Source organism: Colias eurytheme, chromosome 16 (genome assembly GCF_061535395.1).
Source record: "Colias eurytheme isolate Ceu_HAF_F1 chromosome 16, ilColEury1 Martin Lab GWU primary, whole genome shotgun sequence".
Classification (NCBI taxonomy): Eukaryota; Metazoa; Arthropoda; class Insecta; order Lepidoptera; family Pieridae; genus Colias; species Colias eurytheme.
Window position 1 is genome coordinate 4,623,262 of NC_142995.1, and position 18,275 is coordinate 4,641,536.

Below are 18,275 nucleotides of genomic sequence, written 5' to 3' on the forward strand. Positions count from 1 at the left end.
AATATCATACAGTTTTCATATCCCCATTAAAAGTGATCATGCAATTATTGATTGACTAGGAATTAAAAGTAAATTTCCCCACTACTCAGTTCAAACTAGTCATTTCAATTCTCGTTCCTACTTTTTACATACAAATCTACAGCGTTAATAACAATCGAGTACAGGTTGTAGGCAGTAAAGCGAAGTGGCCGTCACCATAAAGATGTCGGTCAAACACTGGCCGCAAACACTGGCGTGCCGGCCGCACCTAACTGCAAACAAACCGTAGCACTTGACCGATCGAACAGCGCGCCGCGCATTTTGTGTCTTGCTGTTGTGCCCGATAATTAGTGAAATGGTCATTTTTATGTATAAGTTTTTATAGTTTTACTTGGTAAATATATTGAATAGCACCAAGAAGTTAATGAACATGTGCCAGAGCAATATAGTTAGTTTATATCTACGAAATATTGTCAAAATCGTGTGTTAAAATTGTTGCAACGTTCTTTTTTGAGCGCAATATTCATTTTTAAAAGTTTTGCATGTTCATTTGATATTTTTAGTTTCCCAGTACAAAAAAGCCTTAATATTACACAAATTTGAATGAATGTTAAATAATATTTATAGATTTTTTACAAATACATTAACTATATTTTATGATTCACAATATTAATCACATATTAATCGTAATTGTCGATTGCGGTTTATTTATTCTACATTAAAAGGGTGTGTCGCCGCGGTGTCTGTCTGTTCATTTGTATATCATTACATGCGGCACAACTCGTGACGACAGCTGAGAGCGCAACAACATGTTATTTTCATAATCGACTAGATAGCTTCTTCACGTCAAATAATGGCGGCAACACACGATCGAATTTATAATCTGTTTTGAACAATTAGATTTTATCTAAGACGGTTTGAACATGTATGAGCAACGGGATTTTGCAAATGCAAATATATTGAATTATTTTAGAATAGAATGTTTGATCGTTTCAAACACAGTCAAACTATTTAATTCATTTGGAAAGGAAATACCGAAAAATTAAAAATTAAAAAACGAGATACATTAAAATCATAATATTAATAAGTTCAGCATAATTTCTGAATACATTGCCTTAAGACTGAGATTTATTCATAAATACTTAACGCTTTTCTAAGGCTTAACGATAGGGATCGTATTTTTTAAAAGCTAAAAAAGTGAAAATAAGTATCGGAAGATATCAGCCCAATTATGGATGGATTTAACTTTCTAAAACAAGATAAGCGAAACATTGTTTATTTTTTATTTTCCCTGGAGTAATAATTAACAAATAATCCATTGGAAGTTGAAATTCGAGAGAATTTCAGGGGTTATATAAATGGACTTAAGAGAAAGGATAAGTAATTGACGACCTTCTGACGTAGGCCGCCGTCTATTGCGCCGAGGGACATGAATTCGATTTTCCTAATTAGAAAAAATGTTGTGAAACGTATTAAATTTCAAAAGTGTAAATTATATTATCCATTTGTATTCATTAGAAGGATCCGTGACACATTAGTTAAAATGTTTATGTATATATATAAAAATAACTTTACTAAAATTACGACTATGCAACTACAACTATCATACAATGTTATACAAATCAAATACATCATACTTTTAATTCCAAATATGCTTTCTCGATAAGTGAACGAATTTGCACGTGGCAACCTATACGAAAGCACACTCACTACACGCTACAAAGTGCCCAAATTCGCATACTCAATTTTAATCAACTTGTTAGCGGTCCGTCTTGATCCATAATCAACAGTATGGAGTGTCGCACATAATGAGATTTTAATTGAGGGCGGTGCCGCGGTGTACCGTCGGATACGCTTAACTTCATTACAACGACCGATTACGTTGCCTAATGTAATTGCTCTGTTCAACAATTTAGCACTATGCTATATTAAATGGCCGCGTTTTTGTCGTGTGTAATGCTTAGTTTTGTATTGGGGATTATGTAAGGTAATAAAAGCGCTTGTAAAGTTATTTTTCGTCACTATAAATGAAACTTGCTGTAACAAAAGTCGATGATTTCTACTTACTACCTAAAATGGTGGATAGGTTATGTAACAGATTATATAAAGCAATTTCTGTGAGCTTCACATCACAGGCAAATAACCAGAAAAGCACATCAACTGTTACAAAAAGCGCTACAATCTTACGTAGTCAAATTGCGGAAGGCGAGCAATGAGTGATTACTACGTCATTACATATCCACTAGCACGTAACACGTCCGTCCGTTAATGACGTTCAATTGTTTCCACTAATTAATGAAGGCTCGCTTAACGGTGAGCAGTATAGCAGGGCACGCCGGCGCCTGTGGCGGCGCCAAGCCAGCTCATTTGCATCTCGAGACTCGAGGGCTCGCCTGTCACTTCAGCTAATGTTCAGCTACGGTGACAGCTTGAAATTGTTCACTGCGCGCTGGTTCATCGTTTGTCACACTCATCGCGATTGTGACTAGTTGTATTGGATATTTGAATGTGGGCGGCAAGTAAAGAAGGTCGCTTATTTTCAAAATAAACTTTAATGCAAACTTTTGCTTCACTTGATCTATTCGTATGTCTGCTAATCCGATTCTATACGTAATAAATCAATTCTAATTAGAATATTCCTCTTTAGAATAAGAAATAACGTAGTTGTTTACTACTAAATTTGGTCATCGTAAGCGCTCTGACAAAATGGTGAATTCTTATTCAACCATTATTTTCTTAAATATGTCTTCCCACCATTATATCTATGTCAAACCGAAAAAAGTCATGTTCGGACCACACGCTCGTGAAACCCTCTTACCCATAAGACGCCACAAATAGAAAGCAATAACCGAGCAACAAAAATAAAAGCGTGGTCCGAAAAATTGGCAGCAAACGAACCTAATCACCGTACACGACAGCCATCAGGCATTAAGTTGCGAGCGCCGCAACAACGCTTTCTGTCACAACCTGTCAATGTGAAGATAACATCGAAAAGCGCTGTACGTCAAGTAGAAGTAGGTACGCGTGTACAAGCTATATGAGGCAAAAATCTGATAAGTATAATTTGATGTTTTCGAGTTTGAGTTCTTCTCTAATTATATACTTTCGTGTAACATTAATTCTCTTCGTTTACAGAACGTTATTCCAGTATACCATCCACGAATACTTTTATCTTTTTCTTTTCTTCTTCAGGAAATAATCTAAGCCTAAAAATAACACCGATTTCGTTACCTTTGATCATCCCGTTATTTCAATTTTAATAAATATAAATAAAATGTAGTATATTATGTCAAACTGAATCATAGGAACTCTGAATGATTGATATGATAATTTATTTGTGGTTATTTTAATTATTTAAATTTAAGTGAAAATCTCGTTTCTCTTCTTAAATTGTGGCCCTCATACTCTCTACAAAATTATAGCTCTTCTTGCCAACAAAATCTATATATCTATCACATAGAAGGGTATGTGTACAAGTTAACCAATGAACCGCAATTAACTTAAACTAGCAGCCGTCAACACATTCGCGGCACGCTCCAGCAACCGCACCGCGACACTCCACTATTAACTCCACTCGATAGCTACTACCACTAAATACTTACACTACACTACTCTTACACTTACACTCTAAAATACGTAGCTTGTATGTCTACTTGAGAGTTACCGTCCAATTTTCAAGGATACCGAACGGACGTGTGCCAAAAGATTTAAGATTATATGATGATGATATTGACAGGCATATCACGATTGCAAAATAAATGGCTAATTACAAGACAAGGTTATATTATGATTATGATATTACCAGGAATGTTACGATTGTAGAATGGAATAAACAGCTTATTACAAGACATGCTTAATGCATGATGAAGTTGAAGCAGACAGCGAAATCAATGTAATGCCCGGTTTACATTATTCCAGTCCATCGAGCGAAGCCATTCAAAATTTTATGCAATCCAATCCAAAAGTATTCTAGGCCTATGCTTACAATCAACAATCACGATTATTCCTACCGTTGTTTACGATTATAGAAAGGTCTATATCATTTCATTTCTTTCAATGAGAAATTCTATAATGTTACCAATTATAGGCACTAATACCCATATCCTAACTACAATATTTTATAAAATACCCTCATAATCAGAACATTCACGCGCCGTTTATCGTGTAGCTCACATAAAACTATAATGAGGTATTACGACCACTGGATGTGCGTAGCAGCGTCTACTCCGATTGACATTTACTATCGTCACATACGGACACACGTATTTCACACACTTGGACAAATATAAATGATGTCTTTTCTATTTTTAATACGTTTCAAATTACTGCAACTGTCCAACGAATAACTATTATACTGATCCTCTAATATAGGTAATAAATTAATAATTATTGTAGTTTTTATTACAATTGACGTATGCCGACATGAACCTTTTTCTTTTATTTCTGTTACATATGTTGATTGTAAAAAGTCATACAGCTCACAGATTTAACATTATCAACTGAAGTAACACGTGTATCCTGACATCAGTTGCGAAGACACGTATCCTTAGCTGTCTACTCATCTCACACAAGAACAAGAGATAATTACGTTCCTTTACACACAGCCGTGTCATTCTTTCGCCTATCGTATGACACGTCCTTGAAGCGTGTATTCTTTCCCGTCTAAATATAAAATAGTGACCTCGACCGAGTGAATAAACCTATAATCGAAGGCGAGGCGCGGAGGCCCCTCGGCATAAATCAAGCTCCCCTCACTATGACGCCCGGCGGAGCCTTCAATTTGCCACATCCTTAAAATGACATACGAGACACCGCTCGCTGCTCGCCTAACAAGTAACGCCGTCAACTCGCGCCTTTTCAAATTATACCCGTGTCTAATACAACATAATTAGGATGCGTTGCATTGCTGCTTCTAGAATAACTCTTATCTATCTAGCTGGCTTCATAGACCACCGCCCACCTATTATTATGTAGTTTATTACTCTTATCAAATATTTGCAGGAGATGTACATTGCAGTTCTTGGTATTGACGTTTGATAGTATTTCTTGCTGAGAAAATTAAGTTCCACATTGTTATACGCCACTACCACTAAAATGAACACTGATTTCCTTATGGCAGTTGTCATGATGTAAATCTAACGTGAATCGCTAAAAATCAATGCGCTTAATAAGTGATTGCTTGTGCGTTTATAATTTTAAGGGAATTTCTTTACCTACATAACTACTACTAAATTTCGTATCTTACGAACTAAATGACACAAGATCACTCATTACGATTGTCCACGTATGCCATGATTTATTTTCTTACCCTAATCTATTCATCGATATGGTCAATATTATCGTGTTATAGGGTTATCGATCTATCTAGTGCGTGTCCCGGCGAAGCAATCAGGGCGGTATCGTAGACAAACTGTCGGGGCGACCCTTAATTGGCGCCCAAAGATTTATGCGGCACACCGCTCGTCATCCCGACGGTTCTGTAAGACCGCACGATCGCATACCTCTAAGCTGTACCGGTTTCAGTGATGTGCTTCTTCTTTAACAATTGAAATTATAGGTCCTAGATGGTTCATCATTTTCTCGTCAAGCACTACGTAATTAAACTTTTACTGGATGTAAGTACCCACCACCAGTGGATGGAAAAAGAAACGTATGCAGTGGCATACGTTTCTTTTTAATCTAATACATAAAATAAAATAAAATTAATATAACTTTTCTCCGAAAAGATAATGTCTGAATAAAGTTTACTACTTTAAAAGAGACATTTAATAAATCCGCAACATTTTATGAATATATTTGATCTTTCATACAAATACTACAGAATCAATCTGCTTTAAATTTGATATTCCAGTGTACAGTTCACATTTTTTCAAATACAGTCTTATAAAAAATTTTAACAAATTATTTCACTGTGTCAGAATCAATCCGCTGCTCAAAAACAAATGTAGATATTTTAAACATTCTGCAAATAATGGAAATTTTAAATCGGAATTCCGATTGCATTTTTAAGCCCGTCATTCTTTGAAAGCGTTTATCCACGTAAATTCTGTACTTTATCAGTCTCGTGGAAAAACATCGTATACATACAAGTTTCTTTACAATGGAAAATATACGTTTCCATACTTCCATCGCACTAATTTAATTGTGCACGCAAAGAAGCGAACAAAGTGAAGGTTTTAGTACATTATTACGAGGACAAGAATAGCGAAGTTAAATTGACAAAGAACTTACTTTATCCTCTAATATTGCCATAGTATCCGGTAATAATACAGGTACAAGACGACCTAAATTAAATTTTTACTCTTTTCAGATGCTAGTGCTTTTCTAGACTAATGAAAATTCTTTGCGCAATCATGAGTAATTTATTATGTTTTGTTTGCTCATTTCACGAGTTATTTCACAACTTTCCACCCGCGGCATCGCCCGCGCAGTCAAAGAAAAACCAGCATAGTTCCCGTTCCCGTGGGATTTCCGGGATAAAACCTATCCTATGACCCGGGATAAAAAGTAGCCTATGTCCTTTCTCGGGTATCAAAATATCTCTATACTAAATTTCATGCAAATTGGTTCAGTAGTTAAGGCGTGATTGAGTAACAGACAGACAGACAGAGTTACTTTCGCATTTATAATATTAGTATGGATGACATTCCTGACTACGCCTTAAAACAATGTAAGTAGTACAAATCGAATAAATTGAAACAATTACAAACACAATCTACGTGAAAATTATTATAAATCCGGAATTTGATACTGAAAACGTTCCTGAATCACGAGCCCTGTCGAGAGGAGAAGCATGATTTAGGGCCAAGTGCAATATTTATAGGCCTATTAATTTTTACATATTATTAATATTAGTTGTTTCAGGTCACAGTAAAACGCTATTTTCTTGACTTCACATGTTAAAAATTATGCTTAATGTTTAAGCTTCCGATAATACCGTTATATTTAAGCCATCACATTAACGAAGTGACTATGTGATAAATGAGGTATTTCCTGGAAGATGGACATATGTCACACGGTTACACCCTCTGCCGCAATTGTCCTTCGATGAGGCTTACGATAAAAAATCTATCTAATATATTGCGATTGTGGTCAACGCTAATATCAATTAGCATAAACTCAAACGATCCAGCTGAATAAAAGAATCAACCAAAACCAAACGCAATATCAACATTGCATCTCCCCGTGCATTCGAAACAATAAAAAATAATCACTTTTTAATGCTCGCGCATTTTATACAAAAGTAAAATGTACTATATGGCACTTAGACGAACCAAAGGTCTCTGTAGACAACATCGGGTTGTTGTTGCGGGGCGCGGTGCGGGGGAAAGAGGGGGGTTAAACTAACTCCCCTCCAGGGGTGAAGCGGTGCCGTTTTCAATTTGCTTTATTTGCGCTTGTTTTAATAGCTCTCTCCTTATTGCTTTCGCGGACCAGGCACCAAATTGCTTCGTGCCCGGACGCCTTTTGATTAAAGAGGCACACGGCAAGGAGCTAGGCGTAAAAACAAAGTGCTCCAACTATTTGTGCGAAAGTTGCGAGATGATCCCCGGAGAGGTATTAAGTGTTCGGTACGCACAGACGTGACTGTCTCCGCCGCGTTCCTTATCCAAATATGGTGACATCGATGCGTTGAACTAGATTTATTTTCCATTTTTATTTGTCAGTATGCTCTTTTTCTAACGAAATGTGCTTTTATTTTACATATAAACCAATTAATTAAACCAAACGGGCTTATAAAATATTAAACAGTTAAGAAACAATTTTTACGTCATAATAAAATTAAAACACAGAACTTATTATAAAATAAACGCAACCATTTTTGCTGAAAGAGATTTTCAATACAAGCCTCGAATCATTGTGGTTATTATCCTCAATTTATAATAATAGCTTCAGAAAGTTTAAAACGAAACATTATCTGCCTGTATAATGTTTCTTTATAATGCCGCTAACAATGAATGGTAGGTAATTTAAAAAATTCACAACCTCGCTAACAAGTAATATTAAACAAGTAACTCTATTTTCTATTTCATATCAAAAAGAATCTATAAGTAAATCAGTGTTTATGCAAACGTAATAAAACACGTGTAAACATGAAAACGTCAAATAATATCGACGTTTGGAGACAAACATTGAAATGCCGGTGAAATAACGAGCTCAATACAAACACTACGCATACACGACAAGTCTATATTATTTGTTTCAATGTGAAAAAGTCTCATATAACTTCACAATATTTCAAAATAAGATGTTGAATTTATCTATACTAATATTATAAAGAGGAAAGGTTTGTATGTATGTGTGTATGTATGTATGGATGGATTTCACGCATAAACTACTGGACCGATTTTGATGAAATTTGGCACAGATAATCTTTAGACCCTGAGAAAGAACATAGGCTACTTTTTATTGCGAAATATGTACCACGGGAGAAGCCGGAGCGGACCGCTAGTTTATAAATAAATATCCAAAGTAGAAAGAAGATGACTCGAGACTTGAAAGCATCCCTACATTTGCATAAATGCACACATATAAATGTATAGTATATATAGTATAGTAAAGCTGGATTACCAATCATTTACGCTGGCTTTCAAATGTACTTTTCATATCTGACAAGATATCCATATACTACTCTCGACAAAGCTTTTTAAACAATGTTTCAACGTGTTCGCAAAAATACAAAGAGTATTTCACGGAAAATCCATTCATTTTAAAGCAAACGAAATCTGACCTATTGCGATTCCATACGAGTGAATAGGCTTGACAATATAGCGGTATAATTTGATGTACAGTGGCCGGGACACAAATGATGCCACCGTATCAATACACTAATTAATATTGGCGCACACATGATCACTTTTCAATAAACGCCCGGCCTCAATGTGCTCTGGTTTGCGTACATTATTACAATTTGAAAGCCTTTTCAGGGTAAATTAACCTGAAGGTTGTTGCATGTACTAATTTGAGTCCGTTTTTTTTTTAATTTGAAGGAATACGATTTATTGTTTAACACACGATTAGCGTTAATTTTCTCTAATCTGTACGGTTATTTTGATAAAAGTGATTATGTTACTTGATCGATATTTTTACTTTTTCTAGCATGAAATACAATTTCTAAATAGAAAAAAATGGTTTACATTTGATTTAGATAGTATTCGCTATTCGAATTTTTCAAACATTGGTTGATTGATTGAGTGATCGGTTTTCGTTTATTTTTTATTACACTTAAAATTTGAATTGATTGAAAAGACTTTACCAAATTACCCAACACTAAAAGCCTTCATACATTTCTAGAATTAACTTCTAATCAACTGTAAGTTTATACGAAATTATTTATATTTTATACTACATAATGACTACATTTTCTTTATTTTTTTTTTGTAATGCTGTGTACATCTATAATAGGGACAAGTATTAGAATATTCTTACTTAGTATTTATTATTATTATTAAATTCTGGACCGAAAAAGCGCGGTAGACCTCTACAAACTTGGATGTCTGTTATCAACAAAGACCTGAAGAAAGCTCAAGTAAATGATTCGACGACCCGGAATCGATGTCTCTGGCGAAGAATGACGAGGAGAGCCGACCCCAAATGAACTGGGATAAGGCTAGGCACAGTAGTAGTAGTAGTATTTATTATAAAGGAATTATGTATGCGCGATCTGCCGATGTACCCAAATAAATAAATACATACTACCTACTACCTGTCTTGCGTAAGACTTTCAAAATGTTCTTCCACTTACCTCAACCAATGTCGTTTCGCGATGGCAGTATGACAGCAAATAGCATCATACTGGTCTGCAATCCACACTATGAGGATGATGTAGAATGCCGTCGTGGTGTCGTTGAAGAACTCCGACATGATTGCTTCCATGCCTATGAAAATAAAAGGAAAGATTAGGGATTAGAATCAATATAAAATTCAGTTGGACTAATCATTGTTCATCTATTTGCTACATTTTATGAGTGTAGTTTTATTCTTCGATATCAAGGGGCTCTGATCGTTCTAAAATGTCTGAAATGGGATGGTTGTATAATACCTTTACGGGTAATTGGGTGTAAGTAATTATAATAGTGGTTGAAATTGTTTTCATTTTCTTTCTTCTCTTATTTTTATTAGCACGAAAAATTTGTACCACCAATGTTCTTAAATACACAATTTAATTTGCGTATGTCATGAATATACAAATACCCTCATTCCTAAGTCATAAATCGATATCATCTTTATGTAAAAGATAGTATATACTACATAGTACGAAACCTAATTTTGTTCTTTTTTATTGGTGATTAAGAAGATACATAATTAACATCTATTTGACCAAACTTCACCACGTGTATCTACTATTTCCATACAACTATGCTTCAATCCTGTCGTCACATTAATCGACACAGTCTACATACAAGATGCTGCACATATGATTAATCAGATGCTAGCGAGCCGCCGCTTATGCACGGCAATAAATCTCGTGTGATGGCGACACATGAGATCGGTGTCCGAGACCGTTATAAAGTGTCCGCGTATCGCTCTTGTGTCCGTTATTCTAGTGTAGTTATTAGAGGATAGATTTGAACTAGCAAGGATGAAATAGCTTTTTTACTATTATATAGTAAATAGTATATTATATAGTTACTTAAGTAGTACACTTGACACGTCAAAATTCCTGGAAGTTAATCGATGAAAAGAAAAGCGTTTGCGTACCTATATTCAGAAGACGAAATCAATGACAGTCGGGTGAATAAGTAAGTTAATATATAACAACATTTTTCTTTTTATTGTTTACATTTTTTATCCGTTTTATAATTTACTGGAAACAACTACAACCCAAAACATACACGATCACACCCTATCTTAACTCCGCTTCAACCAATCATGCAGTACATCGTAAAGACATCTTTGTTCACAAGAAAAGCGAAAAATTAATCAGATGCAAGCCTCATACATCGCGCGGTGCACCGCAATAAATCGCGGGTCACATGTGAGCGCCACTCGACACTCGACACTCGACACAAGACGTGTCGGATGTCGCTAATTAGGTGTCGACAATCACGCTCTAACGACCGAAACGCGAGCGTCGCTTATTAACAGCTTCGAATGCAACTAACCTTGAATTAGTTTGGAAAGTCTGTCTCGAAAAATACTTACAGATTGCTAACATAATGCCTGTATACTATCTGCATTGTCCGGATTGACTTTGATAAAAAAATATCATTTGTTTCTCGGTACAGATGTAACTTTCTCATTGAAATCATGTTTTAAATTAGCCGTATTATAAGTAATCGAATAGATTACATACATAATATTCCAAACGATCACTTGCAATATTACATAATGAAATGAAATGAAATGAAATGAAATGAAATGAAATGAAATGAAATGAAATGAAATAATTTATTTGCAGGAATTGTGGTTAATACAAGGTTTTACAATAATATATTACAATAAAGTCCGCACAACTCGCCAGCAAACTGGCATGCAAATATTTATGTGTATTTAACTCACTAAAATACAATATATTTTTAGATTAATTTTAACATTTTACATTACAGTTATTATTATCATCTATCTTTAGTGTTTACAAGCAAAGAACTCATTTATATTATAAAAGCAATGAGATTGCAGCCACTTTTTTAATTTAAGTTTAAACAATTGCATGGGCAATTCCTTAAATGCCATTGGGATTCCGTTATATATCTTCGCACTCATAACATGGCTGTTTTTGCTACATAAAGCAGTGCGACAAATTGGAAGTTGCAATCTGTGAGGATCCCTGGTTGGGTACTGACTATTTTGACAACTTTTAATGTACATATAGGGATGCTGTTTTACAAATATTCCAACCTCCAAGATGTATAAAGAAGTAAGCGTTAAAAGTCCGAGTCGCTTAAATAAGTCTCGACAACTTTCTAAGGGCCCTACTCCACATATTGCTCTGACACACCTTTTCTGAGCTATAAAGACTTTGTTTACGTTTGTAGAGTTGCCCCATAAAATAAGACCATACCGAAGCAACGATGAAACATAACCATGATATGCAATGATTGCCGCTCTCTCATCAATAATCTGTTTAATTCTTCTGAGGGCAAATACAAACTTATTTACACGGGTACAAACAGAATCCGTGTGAGCTTTCCAATTTAAGTGGTTGTCTAATGTGATACCTAAAAATACCGTTTCAGTAACTTCGTCAATACGTTGTCCATTATAAATTATGTCAAGGTTATGTCTAATGTTATGATAATTACAGAATTGCATTAGTTTTGTCTTTGTAATGTTAGGAGTTAAATTATTATATTTTAGCCATTCTGTTACATTTTTGATAGTCAAATAGATGTCTTCTTTGTAGGTAGTCAATTTGTTACGAGGTATGGTGATGGATACATCATCCGCGAACAGAGTACATTTATGTTCTGTAACGTTAGGAAGATCATTTATGTACAATAAGAACAGGAGAGGCCCGAGGATACTGCCTTGTGGCACTCCGTATTTATTATGTACGTATTGTGATCTTACCGACTTTTTTAACGAATTGTTGTCTATATACGATATCTCTACACATTGCATACGGTTAGTCAAGTATGAGGTCAGCCACTTGTGCGCTGGACCTCTTATTCCGTACAGAAAACATTTTCTGAGTAGAGATTCATGGTCTACACAGTCAAATGCACAGCTCATATCAAAGAAGACTACAGATACCTCATTACGCCTATCAATGTTGTCAATTATATTTTTAGTCAATGTGTGAGTTGCGAGTGTGGTCGATTTACCTTGTTGAAATCCATTCTGCTCTTGTTTAATGATATTAAATTTACTTATAAATCGATTTAACCTGCTATACATAATTTTTTCATAAATCTTTGCTATTATTGGTATAAGGGTAATTGGTCTATAATTGACTAATTCCTGTCGTTTGCCTTTTTTATGTATAGGTCTAATGATTGAATATTTGAGTCTATCAGGGAATATACCTTGTGTAAGAGATAGATTAAGCAGATGGACTAATACAGGACATATTACTTTTATACACATTTTAATAGTACATGTTGGTATATTGTCATATCCTACTGCTGCAGTATTATTCAAGGATTGTACAGCTTTATAAACATCGGATTCTATGCACGGAGATAAGAAAATAGAGGATTCGTTAGACACAATACTATACTTAGCAGAACCAGAACCATTAGCGGAGTTATGTCTATTGAAAAACGTATTGAATGCTTCTGCAATTTTAGCAGGTTCATTTATTACAATATCGTTTTGTGATATATATTCGATATTTTCAGACATGTTATTATTATTAATTTTATTTGATATTATATTCCATGTCGCTTTTGATTTATTTTTTGATTTATTTATATAATTGCGGTTAATACATTTTTGAGAAGATACAATACACTTTCTTAAAACTCTTTCGTATTTTTTATAATTATTTCTGTTATTTTCAGATTTATTTTTGTAGTATGTATGACGAAGCTTACGTTTATTCCGACTTGAGATTTTTATACCTTTTGAAATCCATTTGGGTGATGCTACACTGTTCTTTAATTTTATTTTGTTTATAGGAAAGCATAGATCAAAAAATAATTTAATTATGTCATGAAATTCATTGAAAGCTTCATTACTTGAGGTTTGTTGTAGAACTTCGGTCCAGGATAAGCTGTTTAGAGCATTTACAAATTTCTTCGTATTTTCTTTACTGTAACAACGTTTTTTTATAAAGATGTGATTTTTTTTCTTCACTGTGGCAATGGGAAATTGTAACGTTTGGCCAGTTTCATGGTCTGACAGATCAAGAAAATGAACTTTGCCAATTGACTCTCTAATGTTACTTATGATAACATCCAAGCAGGAGTTTCGCCGCGTGGGTTGGTTAATGTGCAAATAAAGGTTGTAGGCCATTAAGATTTCTTTAAAACTATTGGAAATGGGAGTATTTTTTAAAATATCAATGTTCATGTCGCCAGCAATTATGATTTTTTTATTTGATTTAAAAGTCATTTTATGTAAAAGAATTTCAAAAATGTTTAGAAAGTTGGTACTATTAGAATCTGGTGTCCTATAGATACAAATAATAATCATTTTCATATTTGGTATTTCGACTCCGCAACATTCAAATACTTTTTCCACCGAAATTTCATTACAGTACGGTATATTAATTGATTGTATAGTTTTGTCAGTTAAGATACATACTCCTCCTCGCTTTTCATTGCGTCTAGAGAAGGAACTTGCAAGTTTAAAGTTTTTTAATTGTATGCATGTTTCGTGTCCTGCTTTTATAAAAGTTTCCGAAAAACAAATAAAGTTAATTTTATTACCAAATTCCGAAAGCTCGTTAATTGTAACTTCAATAAGTTGCGTTTTGTTAAGTAGGCCCGCAATATTTTGATGTAATAGACTAGCTACGTTAGACTCTTGTTGTTTAGCTTTCGAAAAAATGTTACTGACGTGTCTGGAATCGAACTAACGTGTAACTCCGACGGCTTTGAACATTTTGTTTTTGAAACAATAGGAAAGTAGTATGGTATGGTACCTTTTTCAGGAGGCAACTCTTTTTTTACAGAAAACGTTTTTTGTCTTTTATAATGGCTTTTTTTGAAAGTTAAAAATGTTTTTGTATAGTAATACATGTCAATTTTATAGTTGAGAATTTTACAAAGTTCAAAATAGTACATTTTAGTTGTCCTATAAAAGGGTTTTAGATTTACAAAGTCACAGTTTTTAAAATTATTACATACATAAAATAACATCTCATTTAGCTTTTTTTCGCTTAGGTACAGATTATTAATTACACTTAACAAGATTACTTTTGCATTTTTAACATTTCTTAGGATAACTATGAGTTCTGACATTATTTCGAAGGGATTTTTGTCATGCTCGCCAATACATAAAATTAGGACATTATTGGGAGAATCTGGAAAATTGGAAACATTTTTCGTTATTTCAGGGGTTGAGGCATACGGTTTTGTAAACGAACTTATCGCATATTTTAGGTACTTTGTCTTTTCCCTGCTTTGTATCAATGCGGTTGATAAACCGATACATTGCTGTCCACCTAGGATTAGTATTTTGTTCTCATTTGTCGACTCATTCAGAGGTAAATTAATAATGCGTTTATTATCTGTATTATTTTTTAATTCAGCGCCATCTAGCGAGAGTACTGATGTGGAAGAGTTTGCCTTCGCGCCATCTTGTGTTGGATAGGGTGCTTCATTATTTATGAATTTATCTATTGGACACTTTGAATTTGTCGATTTTTCTTGTTGGCCATCTAGTGACGAGGAGCATGCGTTTTTCTTAGATGTTTTATGATTCGATGTTGAGGGTAGCGATATTTTTTCAAGTGAGGCTATGTAATCTTTGTTTTGTTTATAGTTTAAATTCAAGTCTGTGCAGCTATTACTAAGTTGCTCATCAAGAGTAGATTCATTTAAGTATTTACGCCGTTTTCTAACACTTGAAGTTTTTAATATGGTGGGCGTTGTGCAGATAGATTTATATTGTGATATTGTGATTTGTTGTGATGAGGTAAGTTTTTTTAGGGAGTTTATTTCTAAGTTTAACTCGTCAATTTCATTATGTGCAGCTTGTAGTTGATAACTTAATTTTCGGATTTCTTCTTTAAGTTCTTCTCTGTCATTTATTACAGTTGATAAGTCAGGTAGGCTTTTTGGCGAAATAGTGGAATGCAAGGACCTGAATGAAGAGTTTAAGGATGTATTCAGTGTTTGCGATTTATATTTCCGCAGAGTTACGAATTCTTCATCCATATTTAGATTTAGATAGATTTCATGTAATGAATCGTGCTATAATCAGTATTTAGTAGTGATAACCCTTATAGATATATACCAGCTGTTTTAGTATCTAGATGTCTCTGATGTCATGTAGGTAGTAATAGCATATTATATTTTATTCAGGTAAATCGTGTACGGAGTTGTACTTTGTACAGAGGTGAATCATGAATATCAAAATGTTCTAGTCTGGACGCATTTTTAGACTATTATTTTCAATTTGTAAGATATTAAATTCCACCATTTTGCACTTATTTTAACCAACTGTGGCTTCGCTGATAAACTCAGCGTCTGGCCATGAAGCCGTACCATAAAGACGAAATATGAAATCACAACCACCTTGGCTGTAAAATGTTGTCGACTTGCAAAACTGACTTTGTTCTGCATTTATATATTCATTATCCTCTTGTTTTACTACAAAAAACACATAAAAAATTATTTAAATCACTACATAGTTTAAAACAAAGTCAATGTTGCTGTTAGTCCCTCTCTATGCATGCTTAAATCTTTAAAACTTGTGGAAAACTAATATAAAGTGTGATGACATTTTCGTAAAAGTATACATGGTATTCTATCATATAAACTGTACTTATTTTTATTTCTATTTCATATTTATAGCCTCATCAATATTAAATTAAAACAATAAAAACACCGCTCGCATGCAATGAACCGGCTGCATCAAACAAGAGCACACCGCAGCAGTCCACTCAAACTTTCAGACAATTCGCACACGTCGCCGGCATAACTCAATATAACACGGACAACTGTCCGGCGCCGTTGCCTTATTTGCATTTTGATGAGGGCCGACACTGATACAATAAACACGTTAGGACGCGATCGGAAGCCGACACCCGACACCCGACCTGGCTCCGGCGACGTTTAACCGGATCGCTCATAACTATGTTCGCCCAATTAATTCACACTTCGAATTACGCCCGCCGTTCATACGCCATGAATACAAAATAACTCGATTTTACAATTTGGAATGTGAAGCCGAATTAATTGTTTCTAAGCTGCTCGGCTACACGACTGAAATTGTAATGAGGGTAAACAATAAAGCAAATGTCAGGATGTAGCTTGTTTATCAATCTGCTAGTATTATGTCACGTTTAATGTTTAAGGGTAGGCTGATGCTTGATCTTACTGGCTTTGCTGTTTACGCAACTTCTAAGGAACCTGCAATTTTTTTCAGAGATTTATTTCAGTTTCTGTTTCCCAAAAATATACGTTATTCAATTTTCATATTCTTAATAATCAGTCTCCAAGCCATTGACTATCCAAATGTTGCATAATAACACTATAAACCGATGTACACACACAATTAAACATCTCAATAATTTTGCATCGCATGATGTTTCGCGCGTGCCGTTCACCCATCCGGGGCGATCTTCGTCTTGCGACGGAATTAAAATTAAGGCCTTTGCCACACTAGACGGAAACTCCGTCGCCGAACTTCCGCGGCGGAACGCCAATACATGTTATTGCATATAAAATACAAATAACGGGCACACTACGCGGAAGATCGGTCGTTCCGTCGCGGATGATCCCGCGTTCCGAGCGGACCGTCACTCGCTCGCGTCTGATCGGTCGTCCGCGCACCGATCTTCCGTCAGCGTAAGATCGGCAACGTTGCATTACAGGTATTTGTATGCATCGCGCCACATTCAGCGGATAACTCGCAGTGACGACCACACCGTATAAGGGCAGTTAGCCGACTGATGATCTGCCACTGAATATTCAGTGTGGCTGGTACCGTATAGAACGGATTGACCGCCGCGGAAGTTCGGCGACGGAGTTTCCGTCTAGTGTGTCAAAGGCCTAATAGCGGACCGGCGGCACGTCGGCCCTGCTGGACCTACCCGCCTGTAATTTGTTTACTCGTCTCGCTGCGGATTATGTCGCGTGCTTCCCTGAATTGTTAACTTCTTTGACTTTTTAACATACGTCCGAGAATGCATTAGGAAAATGCGCTAAACTAATTCCAAACTCCTGATCCGGTGCCGCTGCAGTATCAGGAAATCTTTTCTCATTTGCGCACCTATTTCATTGTGCACTAACACACTAGCGCCTTTTATCTTGTTAGATGTTTTAAAACAATTCAGCTTTTCAGTATTTTTAGTAGGAGAATACTTTTCCATTCATTAGTAAGAGTTACTCTGTAGTAATTAAATACAAATAGCTAATTCAAAGACTACGCAAGTGCCAGTACATACATCGGTGTCAGAGATTCAAATTAAATATGCAGCATGAATTCAGCTGCAAATTAAAGCAGTATTGCGTGTCAGTGATTCCAAGGCATGTAGAGCCAGGAGCTGGAGCCGAGGTAAATGCACAAATTGTTACTCCTTACGTCCCGAGGTTTAATCAAGGGGGACACCCGCCGCGCAGCCGCTTCCTTCAACTTGGCGCAAATTGAGAATAATGGATCCTACACTATTTAAGGATTTCCGTGGAAAAAGTCCGAGATTATTGTGCGCGTTTTGTTTAAAACGAATAATTTATCTTTGT

At 35.2% G+C, this 18,275-nt stretch overlaps 1 protein-coding gene across 4 annotated transcripts in view; it reads right to left on the reverse strand.

The window, feature by feature from the left end:
* The window catches only part of LOC149901739 (membralin), an 84,944-nt gene that overhangs the window by 26,913 nt on the left and 39,756 nt on the right, over nt 1–18,275 (reverse strand). For all 4 annotated transcript variants that reach the window (XM_090110702.1, XM_090110703.1, XM_090110704.1 and 1 more), the window contains exon 9: nt 9,725–9,857. In XM_090110702.1, the coding sequence (XP_089966828.1) occupies nt 9,725–9,857 (133 nt within the window). The remainder of the gene's footprint in view (nt 1–9,724; nt 9,858–18,275) is intronic.